At 42.3% G+C, this 14,613-nt stretch overlaps 1 protein-coding gene across 3 annotated transcripts in view; it reads left to right on the top strand.

Moving 5' to 3' along the window:
* The first annotated feature begins 1,855 nt into the window (after positions 1 to 1,855).
* Positions 1,856 to 14,613, top strand: part of zmat4a (zinc finger, matrin-type 4a) — an 80,768-nt gene continuing 68,010 nt past the window's right edge. For 2 of the 3 annotated variants that reach the window (XM_028997309.1, XM_028997308.1), the window contains exon 1: positions 1,856 to 2,041. In XM_028997309.1, coding sequence (XP_028853142.1) covers positions 1,955 to 2,041 — 87 coding nt within the window. In that variant the 5' untranslated portion in view covers positions 1,856 to 1,954. Of the gene's footprint in view, positions 2,042 to 8,627; positions 8,704 to 14,613 lie in introns of those variants that run through there. The other variant, XM_028997311.1, reaches the window with a different exon arrangement.

Genomic DNA, 14,613 nt, shown 5'->3' on the forward strand with positions numbered 1-14,613 from the left:
CATCTCTATTGGTTGGCTGATTATAAATTGTAGTTATGCTAGATGACTCATTGTTTGATGTGCATCCATGAAGCTTGCAGAATTAAACAAGCAAATAAAATAATGAAGTGAAATGCATTTTGAATGCATAATATAATCTATGTTTCTTAGGAAGGCACTCTCCGTGTGCCGATATCTGTCTCGTAAATGCAATTATGGAGTGACCAGCTTGGATTTCTCGATGTGTGCAGAGCAGACCTACATCAGGGGAAAGGCAGTTGTGATCTATAAAGGCCACACACCATCCAAATCCCAATGATCCGGAAAAAGACATAATGGTCATGATGAATTACCGGTGTAATATATAGACAGCAATTACCTTGAAATGGTGTAATCAGAGAGCAGATTAACTTGAGCGCCCTCTTATGCGATTTACAGACGCCGCGAAACTGAAGGGGCAAGTTCATGCTCATCCGCCAGTTTTACACTTAAGCACAGCCATCTGTGAAATAACATTGTGACACTGGAATTTGCCCATCTTTATTGCACGACTAAAGAGGCGACAAGTGCCAGCCTCCATGAATTTGGCATCAACGAGCATATTAGACTCTATTCTCCATTATAGATGTTGCACAAAATAACCATCATTTATCAACTTTTCCCTGAAATACAGCTCAGGAGGGAAATCTACAGCCAAAACCGCTAATTTAAGATATTAGACAATCCCTAACTCATCTAAATCACCCAAAGTGTCTTATTTTTGTCTTGTTTTTTATGGTGTTGAATTTAACATGGCTTGCACTCCAAATTTCAAATTTCCAGCAAAATGTCCATCAGGCCTTTACGCAATTTGATGGGTTCATCCCCAAAGATAAGGATTCACTCATCCACTCACTAAAAAGGAAATCCAACACATACATCATCTGAAAAAGTCCTATAGCGGGGTGGGGTGTGGTATTTACAGATTTTAGATAATCAGAGTTTTACACTTGGGTAAAGCGAGAGGGGGAGAGAGAGAGCTTCTTGCAGCAAGGCAGATGTCCAAAGTCACATCAGAGACTGAGACAAAGGAAGCCGAAGGCCAAATTCAGGGTCACCTCAGACTGTACCACTCACTCTTATGTAATAAAAATGAGGGTTTCCTTCACCATCAGACATGGATGGTAGATGGAACTGATGCATTTGTGATGTGCAGGTAGTTCATTTTGCCATGGTGACTATAAAATAAAAGCATCTGTAATAACTACGAGACTAAAAGATTACAGCTGATTTGGGCCAATATTCCAGGGCGGTCAAAAAAATATGAATACACGACGGATTTAGTTGGTGTGGCCCAGATGTGATGCAGGAATGTCTGTTAAATCAGTCTATGACTATAAGCATTGCTTTGTGCCACATATTGTTAAAAACAACAAATCCTACATCCTGTATGGTGGCCTAGTGGTTAAGGAAGCGGCCCCGTGATCAGAAGGTTGCCGGTTCGAATCCCGAGCTAATACACATACTATATTATTCAAGACACACATCATTAACATCTCTCCAATGTATTTATTTTCATATAAGCTATCATTTGCATTCGTCAAGTGCCAGTTTTTTTTTTATCACAGAAAAAAGCTTTCTCGACCAGACACATAAAAAATAATTGCAAAATAAAAACAAATACAGCATTTTTTTTTCTTTTTAAGCAAAATAGAATCCCTCTCATATGAATAGATAGACATCATGCAATGTATTGCTCGGCCGCTTCCATTCCCCCGTCTCTAGCCCAATGGGACGCGAGTGCGCGCAGAATATATATATATATATATATATAAATATATATATAAAAATAATGAAATAAAAGCGCCGCGCCGAAGTACTCCAGTTAACCGGCCAATGAGACGCGAGCGGGGCGGAGAGCAGCCCGCGATCCCACAACCGGACTGCGGTCGAAGCCACGAGCGCGTCCGCGTCCGCGTCTCCGCTCGGCCGGTCCATGGATTACACGGTCTCCCTGCAGGTGCAGCACCAGCTCACGGTCTTCCCGACTACGCTGTTCCGGGGCTACAGCCTGGAGGTGCAGGTGAGGCGGCGTCTTTACGCGACAGTGGACGGGGACGCGCGGAACTGTGCGGCGTGACAGGGTGGGAGATGATGTGACTCTGGTCCTCGTCCCTGGTCACCCGGGGCACAAAATAACTCGTTCACCTTATAGTAACCTTGGAATATCTATTCTGTTCCATTCTATGAAAAGTTGCTTCGTAGTAAATCAACATTCGCCACCTATAAGTTTGCAGCAGGAGACGACGCGCTGACATCAAATGGAGCGGCTGAGTTCTCCACACAAGTTAAAGTTAAAGTTGACTTCATGCATGTCCTGTGGGCTCCTCAAAATCTGTTGCTTGTTCGCACGTTGATTTCGCACGAAGTTTCCACGGCGAAGCTGCAGCCGTGGCCGTGCTCTTCCACGCCGCCTGCGGAGTGAAGTGAAGGGTGGCCGGTGTTGGATCGCACTTCGTGCACTGCGATCATTTCATATCGGTGTAAGGTTACACTGTGTCTGCGGTAACAGCTCCATCTCTGTCTATTTATAGGGGCAGGCAATTAGGAGTCCTATTGCAAAACTGTAGGTATCAGTGCATTTGCATTGGCCTTTGATGTTTTTTTGCCAAAATTATCTTTAAAAAATTCCCTCTGCCTGCTTCGGTTTGCCCTGGAGTGTGACTTGCGAGAAAGACAAAAGGTTCTATTGATGCGTTTAAATACGTGCATCAGTTTTCCCGGTTTATCTCTCTCTGCAGGACATGGAGTTTTGGACGTGGGTACGTGCTGTGCAGAACTGCATTATATAGCAGACAGTATAGGACCATATACGTTACAGTGACCTTTATCTGATATGCAAAACACTCCCTAATATGCATACGCGTATGAATAATTGATGTTTTGCGTATTTCCTTTCTCTGTGTGGTGAAGCCGAACTTTTCTTTTTTAACGTGTTTCCCCGCGTCTCGCGTTTCACTTTGCTCATTTATAATGGATCTATCATCACGGTCTGTCATGTATTCCGTGCTTTGAAGATCTCAGCCGGCAGGCTGTCTGCTTGCTCACATTTTTCGCAAAATTGTCCTGATGTGAGGGTTCCTGCGATGACACAGTGCTAGTGATCCAGAACCTGCTGTACCTCTCTCTCTCTCTCTCTCTCTCTCTCTCGCTCTCAATAAACAACACACAGTGTGTGTCGTGGCTGTGACGTCTGTGACGTGCCCACAAACTTTTCTCAAAATACTTCACTCTTCACTCGGGAGGTCAGCATGAGTTTGGCCTTTTTAAGGGACCTGCCCAGGCTGGACTGCAAGTCCACCAACCCGTATTAGAGCAAGTCAGGCTTCTATACTGAACAATGGACAAAAGGCATCCATCAAGCTGTCCCCAGCTGCTGAACTGGTACAGGTACCGGGCAGATTTCCCACGGTTCGCGTTGCCACGTCTCCATTTGGAATATGATTCTTTGCGTGCTCAGGTTGTTGTATTTATATGTTCTGCAATGTATAAAGGATAAAGTGACAGGACAGTGACAGAAAACTCTGCTGTTCGATGACAAACGCGGCTGGCAACAGGCCATGTGACGGGGTAGAGTTTACAGCATCCGCTGAAAATTGGCAAGGATGAGTGCACCACAAATGTCTTGGGCCTGTTCGGATGAGCGTAACCTCACATTCCCTTGCTGCTCTTCATCCTGAAGTATTGTCACTGTTGGGAGCTGGGCTAGGGGTGGTGTTGTCAGATAATGTCCTTAAGGCATTTTTAAAATGTTAAAATTATGTAGGGACACACTTGGATGAAAAGGCATCAGCGTTAAATTCCTTGTGGTTGTAGATTGTAGATTGTAGAGTCTCATTTATTAAATTTGGCACGTTGCATTAGGGGAAAAACACACAATAAAGTTTATTGGTATGGTTAATTATAGATGCACATGAAATGTTATGAATTTGCAGTCACTGTTGTCTGACATTGCTGACCTATGATTTAGACACATTAAAAGCTCCTTAAAGCTTTTATTAACACTTTTATTCCATCTGGTCCATTACTGCAGCAATAAAGGCAGAGCTGTTTCTGTTTATTACATCAAACCATACAATTCTCTCATTGATTCTCTGATGAAATCATATTTCGAAAATCAAGCAAAATGGACGTATGATGAGCTTGAGAGTTTGACAGTGTAAGCATATGTGCAGCAGCTGCTAATTCTCATGTTTGTCCCTTATTTAATTAGCGGGAGGGACCAGGGTACGAGCTTTTTGATACCTGACAAGCAGCTGTCGCCTCTGCCTGCGGGCCAGTCTCGGAAATTAGAGACCGCCCTTGCTCTACTTCGCACGTGAGTGTGATTCTGCTCCACCTCAACGTTTCATGCCGTACGGGACGTTAACGCCGACGGTTCATCGCTTCGCGCCCCGAACCACGCCGGCCTCTTCTGATCTCTTCTGACTGATCCGCAAAGTCACCTTCTCCTCCGAGCGATGCCCAGTTAGCGCACGCAGAGCCAAACACGCTCCATCTCATTCAAGTGCATATATATACAAAAACAGACCCTCTCTTTTTTGCATTCAATGCATGCAAATAAGGTATTTCAAAGTGAAAAAAGGATTTCCAGATCTGCTTGTTCGCGGTGCTCTAAATGCTCCAAAAGGACAGAATGAGTGAAAAAGAGGCAGTTATTTGTTTATTAAAAATCGTTGCTAAGAAAGAAGATTGTAGGCTGTGGACGCCTCCACTTCCATGTAATCGTAGCTCTTAGATCACTGACCTCAGATCACTGTGATCGTGGAACTGATTTCAAGCGAGCAACTGTTAGGACTGTTATGTGCCACTTTGTACGAATGGATGTGAAAAGAAGAGCGTGCTGATTCATTTGAGACCCCCTCTTGTGAACCATGTTAGCTAAGGGGCACTTAGAGCCACCGTCCATTTAGATTTATCTTGACAAATGTTCTCAGGGGACGTATGTAGAATGCTCAATGTGTTACTCACTGGTTCCTCAGCAGCTAAACAGCAGAAATTGGGTGGACTGGTCAACAACATTTCCCTTCTGAGGTCTCCAAGTATGCTGGACAACTGCAGGACTACATTTAAGTGTTTCGTTTTCGTGGTACATTATCAGGAATCCATCAGTGCAGGGAAAAAAGGATGTAGGTGCTCAACTAACAAGGGATTTGTAAATCAAAAATACACAGACAGGAACAGTGAAGCAGTGGTACAGAACAGTGTTAAAACATCAATGACCTGACCCGGACTGGACACATCAGGATACATTTATACCCATGAACACAATGGACACAATCAGGTTATCTGACAAACACAAAACTATGGTCTGGAACACAGACCTGGAGCACCCAAGAAAGTCATGTTTATGACAGTACTGTACAAGGCGTGACTCGTTGCATGTCTCAAAACATCAGGGCCATCCCACGAATGTCCACCATCTCCTGTCAGAGTCCAGAAGCCCCGAAGGACAAACCAGACCTCCTTGCCTCGGACATTGCCAGGAACACGTGGACACCGTAGCAGGTGTCCTCAACCCCACAACACGACGTCATGAACATCAAGTACCTGCCAAACGGATCGGGGATGCACACTTCCACCGTCCGCCTGGAGCGAGTGTACCCCTACTAGAGAACCATGGTGCAGGCATCCGCGACCCCACCAGAGTTCATCATGGGTGTTGGGACCCTGCAGGGAAATTAAAAACAATAACCAATACTTGACCTGGGACTGGTAATCCATCATGGCAGGAAAAAAAGGATGCAAGTGCACGACAAAACAAAGGATTTAAACAAATAAGTAGTGGTACAAAATCAGCAGACACAGACATGGCACATCGGGATACATTTATGCACATGAACACAGATGCACACAATCAGGTAATCAGGGCGGTAAACATTAGACAAATACACCCACAAAAGTCAGGTTTATGCATGTATTAATGACTTGGCCAATCATGAATGTATTAGTCCATTTTGAAAGGGCAGAACCGCTACGTCTGGGGATGTGGGGTTCAAATCTTCATGAGGAGGTTGAGATTTAAATGCAAAGATTTGTTTCAGCCCTCAGTTTCCTGTTAGGGCTTCCTGCCAGGATTCTGTCGAATAATTTCCTGATGTATCCCACTGTTATCGACCGTGGTTAAGTATATAAATGCATCCCTGGGATGTCCAGTCCTTGTCTGTTCATTCTATTGTCCATCCAGGGGTGTGTCCTGCCTGTGTTTCTTCTGTTCTTTTGTGGACGTCAGTGTAATCCCTCATGCCTATTTCTGTTCTGGCTTCCCAGCAAATGCCCTTGTGTTTGAGGCATGCGTCATGCCTCTCCCTGTCTCTGTGGCATTATAGAAAGTTCTGCTATTTCAGACTTTTTTAAAAAAAAAACTGTCAGTGTCTCATTAAGATGATTTGCAAAAGTTTGGGACGTGCCATTGGTATCGGGTTCGGTTTCAGTCAGTCAGATGAGATCGGGGGAAGCAATGATTTGCTGAATCATGATGATAACTGGAAGTCATTAGGACTTGAAATGCACAGTTGAAGGGTATAGTGGGTTGCAGCGGATGCTTGGGTTCTGTCGCGTTTTATGATTAATAAATGATGATGTTACGTATTATTTTGTCATCTAAACCTCTGCAAAGGACAAGTGCATTCTGACTGGCTTGCTTGTCTGTGTGTGTGTAGGAATGCATAGAACTGCTGGGCTGAATGACAGAGTATATGTCAAGGGTTGAATACACTTTCACTTTTGCAGTGCACAGCCAAAAGCCTCTTGCCCTGTAGATGGCAGAAAAGTTAATTTGAGACAATGCTAGATGTGTGCGGAGTCCACCTAACAATTCTGACTTATGCGTAAAAACAAATGCTTGAACTTCACTGAAAAGCTGTTTTTATGGAGGACACTATGCATAGGCATATTTATACAATCAATCTGACTTTATTTTTGTAATTACTTCTGGGCGGAAAGCATTGCAAGATGCATAATCATGCAAGAGGGAAAAATCTAAAATAGCAAACAGAAAAATAAAATAAGTGTGCATTTATGGAAATGTATCAGTGCAAATAAACACATTAGAATTGAAGATGAATAAATAAAAAACATCTTAAAGAAATGAAGTAAGATGCAATTTACCTTATGTCTTACACCTCCAAGGTTGTGAGTTCGAATCCCGGTGTGTGTAGAGTCTACCTGCTCTACATATGTCGATGCAGGTTTCCTCCGGGCTCTCCGGTTTCCGTCAAAAGGCATGTCCTCTCTGTCCAAAGGCATGTACGCTGGGTGGATTGGTGTGTGTGTTTGTGTTTGTACACCCTTTGGTGGGTTTGGCTTCCCAACCTGTGTGAATATCTTTTCATCAGTTTCTGAGGTTCTTTTCTGTTTGTTTCACTCGCTTTCATTGGCATTTTTTTTTCATCCAGCGGTTGTCACACCAGGTTAGCGATTGCTACCGTCTCTGGTAATTCCTCTGATGAGGAAACACCTCTTTCTCTTTGCCTCCACTCTCATCTCTCACTCCCTCTCTCTTTTTTCCCCCCTTCTCGCTGTGCTCTGATGTGCTGCCATGGAATAGTAATGAGCTCAGCTGGGATACGGGACAGGGAGAGCAGTCGGGGTTCGGGACGTGCGGGGACGTTCCGGAGAGCGCCGAGGCTTGCTCCGCTTGCGCTGCCTCTGTCTCTCCCAGCCACGGCACTTCACTAATGAACTTTTAATGAAGGCAGTTTTTTTTTTTTGCTTTTTGGGGAATGTCATTTTTTATTTTTGAATATAAAACACGCCCGGCACATTCAGCCTGTGCTTTTGAATTTCTGACTTTTGCTTCAGTGTTCATGTATTTGTTTTAGGGGGAATCGGACCTGGAGAGATTCATCTCCAATACCCCTATGGATTGTTTAAAGAAGCAGAATCATAGTACATCTGAAGCGAGCTATTTATTTCTGCCAGCAGCTACGATGAATGTCCCTTTTCCAAGTTCTAAAAATACTAGAAAGATATTTACGGAGAGAGATTCCACTCTTTCACTGGCAGTGTTGTCTCTTTTTCAGATACATATATTTAGAATTTTCTTTAGTATGTTGAACATCCTTCAGCTGATTTATATGCAAGACTGTGGTGTCAGATCTTTCTTGAACTAAAAGGGCACCTTGACCACAACCCAATGTGACTCCAGCACATGTCCATGTGGGCTCCTGTCCAGCTTCACAGCTCAACACCTTCCCTGACGAATTACAACAGACCTTTCAGAGGCCGAACATCTGTCAGGGACGCCCACCACTCGGGCCTCGCTGTAATCTCTGCGCTCGTCTCCTGGTTCGCCCTGATTTGGCTGCAGACTGATGGCCACAGCACCAGTGAGCATGCTCAGAGAGATTGTCCACCATCCCGGCTTCAGGCAAAAAACCCAAAATAACAGAGCAACTAGTCAGTGAAGCAGACATCGCAGCTGTAGATGATGCTGCTTTTTTCCTCACCTGAGGCATTGACATGCTGATATTTTGTGGATGATTTCTTCTAATATGGTCAAACTAAAGGTTCAGAGTTTTTAATCTTTTAAAAATGGTGGAACACCCTTTTTTATTGTTAATATAATGTCTATTTTCAGTTCTGTGTAATGTTGTCCATTTGGATGACGGACACAATGGTAGTCCCTGTGGTGGGTGTTGGATAAATTGAATGTTGAGGATTGTGGGATTCCTAGTATTCCTGGTAAGTTGCTTTAGATTGTAATGTAAATTGCTTTTAAAAGCTAAGATTTTTCTGTCCCTCTGTCTACAAGAGGTCATTTCTTTCCAGCCATCTGTCTAGAATCTGTAGTTTGAATTTTTAAGCTGTCTCAGACATATCTTTCTTCTCTTATTAAGCATCATTTAATAAACATATAAAACATTGACATTAGATTTACTCAGATGTTTTAGGCTTTCCGATAATATAGAGATAATAACAGAGACTTAATTTATAGACCTTCACCTGGCAACTAGTAGAGCTTTTTTAAATACTGTACTGTAAATAATCTAAAACAGCAAACAGAAAAATAAAATAAGTGTGCATTTATGGAAATGTATCAGTGCAAATAAATACATTGGAATTGAAGATGAATAAATAAAAAACATCTTAAAGAAATGAAGTAAGATGCAATTTACCTTATGTCTTACACCTCCAAGATTGTGAGTTCGAATCCCGGGTCGGACCTTGTGTGTGTAGAGTTTACCTGCTCTACATATGTCGATGCAGGTGTCCTCTCTGTCCAAAGGCATGTACGCTGGGTGGATTGGTGTGTGTGTTTGTGTTTGTACACCCTTTGGTGGGTTTGGCTTCCCACCCTGTGTGAATATCTTTTCATCAGTTTCTGAGGTTCTTTTCTGTTTGTTTCGCTTGCTTTCGTTGCCTTTTTTCGTTGCCTGTACTGTAAATACTGTCACTGTACATGTTTCTTACCTTTATTTAGTGTCTAATTATTGATGCTCATTTACATGTTGGAAATTGTTTGGTTAATGATAGATATCAGTTGTACCAACCTAGCCTACCATCTTGCTTGATCAATAAAGTTACCCAGTCTCTAATGGACTCTATTAACATTGAACAGCTCACCTTCGTTAAACTTAATTGAGCAGAGTGAATTACATGATGTTAGACCATACTGACCTTTGTCTTTGTGTCCTCGTGTTTGAACAGTGGATTTTTTTGACTAGTTCCTCTATATGTTATTTTGCAGCAGGGCTGTGTATCTGTGTGGTGCTTTGATGTCCATTGTGAATGTGTGTCCAAGCAGAGGAATTAAGCAGCCATACTGTGCTCAGGATAACGAAGCTCTGAGCTATACGAGTCTGTGGCTCGGCCTAGGCTGAAATGTGCCGATAGAGTACTTAAGCCCTCTCTATAATGCCGCTTGCCCCCCCTGGTATCAGTACAGAGTCTTGATCCAGGAAGTGCTGCTGTTCTCTCTTGGTTTATTCCCCTTCGCCTCACCATTCTGCGGGGGACTCTCAGGCGATCTGACGGGTTTTATTCTCCTCCACATTGTTCTTCTCGTTTGAAGCCAGCATACACTGATGAAACAGCTATGTGTGAGTTAGAGTTGTCGCTCTAATTTCAACCTAACTGTCGAGACGCATGCCAAAGGATATAGAGCCATACTTACATAATGCACTGCGAGTAACTTGTTTTGAACTATGCAGTGTAATATGAATTAAAATGTCATGTTCTCTTGAAATGCACAGCGAGCTGTAATATTATTATTTACAATTATTATACAATACAATTACTTTCTGGAATGTCAAAAACTGTACTGATATTACTGTAACTAAAACAAGGAGAACTGGTTTACCAGAATCATGCTTGCCAAACACACATGCATGTGTGTCAGATAAAAAGCTCAGCAATGATGGAAAATGATGGGGCAGTGGTGGCCTAGCGGTTAAGGAAGAGGCCCTGTAATTAGAAGGTTGCCGGTTCGAATCCCGATGCGCCATGGTGCCACTGAGGTGCCACTGAGCAAAGCAGCGGCCCCACACACTGCTCCCCGGGCGCCTGTCATGGCTGCCCACTGCCCACTCAGGGTGATGGGTTAAACGCAGAGGACAAATTTCACTGTGTGCACCGTGTGCTGTGCTGCTGTGTATCACTTCACTTCAAATGAAATGCAAAAATCTGAAAATCAGCTGTGAAATACATGTATAATGCTGTGTATGTTCTCCAATCATAATAAGGACTTTCAGCTCAGCCTCTTTAGAGAGCAAGCACACAGAAAATTACTTTCTGGTTTGGGAACAACTGTGTTCAGGACCACAAAGCCTCACTGCTGCAGTTTTCCCCTTCCCCTTCCATTCAGTACATTTTCGACAAGAGTTGCAGATTCAGATCCATCCACTGTTTCAGCTGTTGCACAGGAGGTTCAGGAGCATCATGGACGGGACAGAGAGACTCAAGCAGAGTTTCTTCCCACCTAAATAAAACATGCCCCCACATCCGTAACTTAGTCTCATTTACATTTACATCTAAGGCATTTGGCAGTCGCCCTTTTCCAGAGCGACTTACAACGAGACTTACAAGAGCCAGCCTCTGCGACTTCTCAACCAACACACTGCTTTTTGCTAACCACTCATTGCACGTTGGCAACACCACACTTTAACAGTAAATAGCACTGGTTAAAAAGAACACACTTTTTGTTAACTTGTAAATTTCCCTGTAGAGTTTATATAATATTGTCTGGAAAAAGTGGCTGAGGATACATTTCCCTGCCATAGAGCCTGCCCAGACTGTTGCACCTCCTCCACCAAAACAAACCCTGGCGACCATGTTGACCTCAGTGTATCGCTCACCTCGCCTTCTGCAGCAACGCTGATGCAAATCTCATCAGTGAACAGGACTGTAGGCCACTGCTGCGTTGTCCAGGTCACATGGTCTTGTGCCCAATGCAAATGTTCACAGCGGTGTCTTGGTGTCAGTGGACTCTGGCAACGGTCGTCTGGCATTCAAGCCAAAGTGGTGGAGTCGGTTGTGAATGGTTTGTCCAGAGACCCTAGTACCCCTCACATCTCTTAAATGGGCCTGCAGTTGTGTGGCAGTTGCATAACAATGTCTATGGTTCTGATCATTATTGCTCATGGGGCTCCACTCCAGGGTCTGTTATGAACTCTGCCAGTAGTTCTGTGTCTTGATGCAAGTCTGCTGATGACACACCAAGTTCATGAGCAACATCTGACTGCCTGCCACCAACCAAAGGCGCGTCATGGCCAGGTGACGCTTTTTATACCCACAGAATGTTGAAATTGATGCCACATTGCAAAAGGTTTTCACTTGGTATTGGCCCCAATATAAGACACACCTGTACACAATGAGAGCATTACATGGAAAACACAAAATGAGTATTGTTTTGAATTATTGAGTAGTATATGTGCTCTTCCTAACAGGATAAAAGTGAACTCCTCCAATCTTGTTGCATGACTCCTTTGACCTCTCCTGTCCATCTGATCCCACACAGCTTTAGTCATGTTGAGGTCTGGGCCGTAAGGGTCCATCTGCAGACTTGTCTTTATCACATCTCAGTTATTAACTGTAATCACCTATTGTTCCTTCCAGAACTTTACTTTACTTGACTTTATTTAGCAGACGCTTTTATCCAAAGCGACTTACAAGAGGAAGACACCAGCAATTCTCGTTCAAATTCTATAGAATATTGAGTTTACAAACTAAGAGCCCTGATAAGGCTCAACTTGTCAGCGAAGAGCATGCTTAGAGATTGTTAGGTGCTAGACGAAGAAAAATTATAATGTATTTATACATTCCACAAGGATTTCTTAGCTGCAAAGTGTCTAACTAGGTTGTTTCTTCTTGGATTGAAGTGTGTGTACTCTGCCAGATAGTGTCCTTCAGTCTCGTAAAGAAGTACATTGTGAGTACTATGTCTTTAAAGTGCTTTAATGCCAATTTTATATATAAGATACTAGTGCTGCACCATTAATCTAATCACAATCGTAATTGCGATGTCAGTCTGTGCGACTACATGAATGCCAAAAGCTGCGATTTAAATGATTAGTATATGGATTGGATCGGCAACATATCCGATCCATTCTCTCATTCTCTCAAAGTTTGCGAGCTGACTGAAGTATCACTTCAGTCGGATGTGACGTGTTTGGTCACATGACTTTCGATTCTGAGACATATGGGTAGACGCGGCATGACGAGCTGCATCGTACGTCAACGTCACCACCATATTGCGATAGGCTCTGCTGTAGAGTGAAGCATATACATGTCTATGGAGAGAAGTGCATAAAAATGCCTCACTCTTGTGCTGCTTGGGGCTGTACAAACCGCTGTACGCTTCAAACCAGATCCCGGGGGATTACATTTCATAGGTGAGGCTGGACAATTGTTTTTAATATATTTGGCCATTCTAAAATCCCGTTTTATAAGTCTTAACCTTAGCTAAGCTAGGCTAAGCTAGCGAAGCTATGCATTCCTGTGTTCAAGTCAGCCTCCAAACAACGTTTTGGCTAAACGTAGGCATTAAGTATTTAGACTGTTCTTAGCTGTTTAGTTAACTTCTCAAACTTTTTTCAAAACAATTGTTTCCTAAAGAAATTCACCTCAGTTTACAAATCTTAACCTTAGCTAAGCTAGCAAAGCTATGCATCCCTGTGTCAGCCTCCAAACAACGTTTTGGTTAAATGTAAGAACTATAATATGGGATTTTATAATGGCCAAATATCATCAAAACAGTTGTTTAGCCTTACCAAGGTTTGTCGTTCGACAGTAATGTAGAGTTTTGTTTGTGATTATTTAATTTAGTAGAATATTGTATTTTGAAAGCATGGGTATTTCAAGTTGTTACAAATAGTTTGTATGTTTCACTTTAAAATTTAAACATTTCACTATTAGTATGCGACTTTTCATTGATATACAAGCAAGTGTCCTTTATCATATCGCATATCGCAATATTGATCTCAATAATCGCAATATGTCTTTTTCCCCAAATCGTGCAGCCCTATAATATACTGTAACTCCAAAACCTTATACTGTAACACCAAGATTAGAAAAAGACAGACTTAAATAAAATCTGCTCAGACAATTTGTCTGTGACTATGAAAACCTTTGAAAATCATATTGTGTAAGGCCCGCATAAGCATCTGTCTGAATGTACCAAAAGATAAAATTAGATATCTTGTATTGGATATCTTGTTCCTGTGTGGTGTCATTGTCTTTTTAATTGTTTGTCTCTTGCTTCCACTCTCTGAGCATGTAAAATACATGTTTTGCCTTGTTGCTATCAGTAATTGTGTCAGGATTCTTCTGGTTGGTCCTTCATGGACCAGGAATATTTCTGGGTCATGGTAGAGAAATTAGGACAACCTTGTTGTGCCACTGTGACATACTAGTAGGATGCTGGTACTGAATGTAGACGGCACCAAATTTGAGCCTCCTTGTAGCAGTGAGCTCAGATTTTCCTGTTTTCATTTTTTGGTTGCTCTGTGTCCTGTATTATTGATAGCCACATCTTTATGGATTTCTGCTTTTTTCAGATGGTTGGTTTGAAGTCACATACACAAACATGTGCTTATTTAAAAGTTTTATTTAAAGAAATTGTTTTTGCCAAAAATGTAAGAGGACATACTGAGCACCCATCCTTCTAGCACCCATGCTATAAAATATAAAAATTATTCTTCATGCCATACAAACTGCACAAACCAATCAATTAAAAAAAACGTAAAAAAGTAAAAGCACCTGCTGTCACTTAATTTAATGCACATAAAATGCATTGTAAATGTGGCTGTAGCCTGTATAAGCCATGCAGTGAGCTTTCAGATAGAAGGAGAGCGGATGTGACTGACAGAAATAGCTCTAACCCTTGAATAAATAGCAAAAGATCCTCCTCAAATCCTATTGCTCTCTCCCACTACCATCATTTAAAAGGACAGAATTAACAGCACAAACAAATTTTTATTTCAGCTAATAGTCGGACTGCATTTGTTAAACATTCTCTATACATTCAGACTCTGGTGAAATTTAGGGGTTTAGACACGGATGAAATTTGATTTACTGACACATCCCTCTATTGGAAGGTTTGTGATTTAACAATGGTAAAGGAGCCTAATATTCTTTATATGCTAGAATCTCAAG

The sequence above is a fragment of the Denticeps clupeoides genome, chromosome 11 (assembly GCF_900700375.1).
Source record: "Denticeps clupeoides chromosome 11, fDenClu1.1, whole genome shotgun sequence".
NCBI lineage: Eukaryota > Metazoa > Chordata > Actinopteri > Clupeiformes > Denticipitidae > Denticeps > Denticeps clupeoides.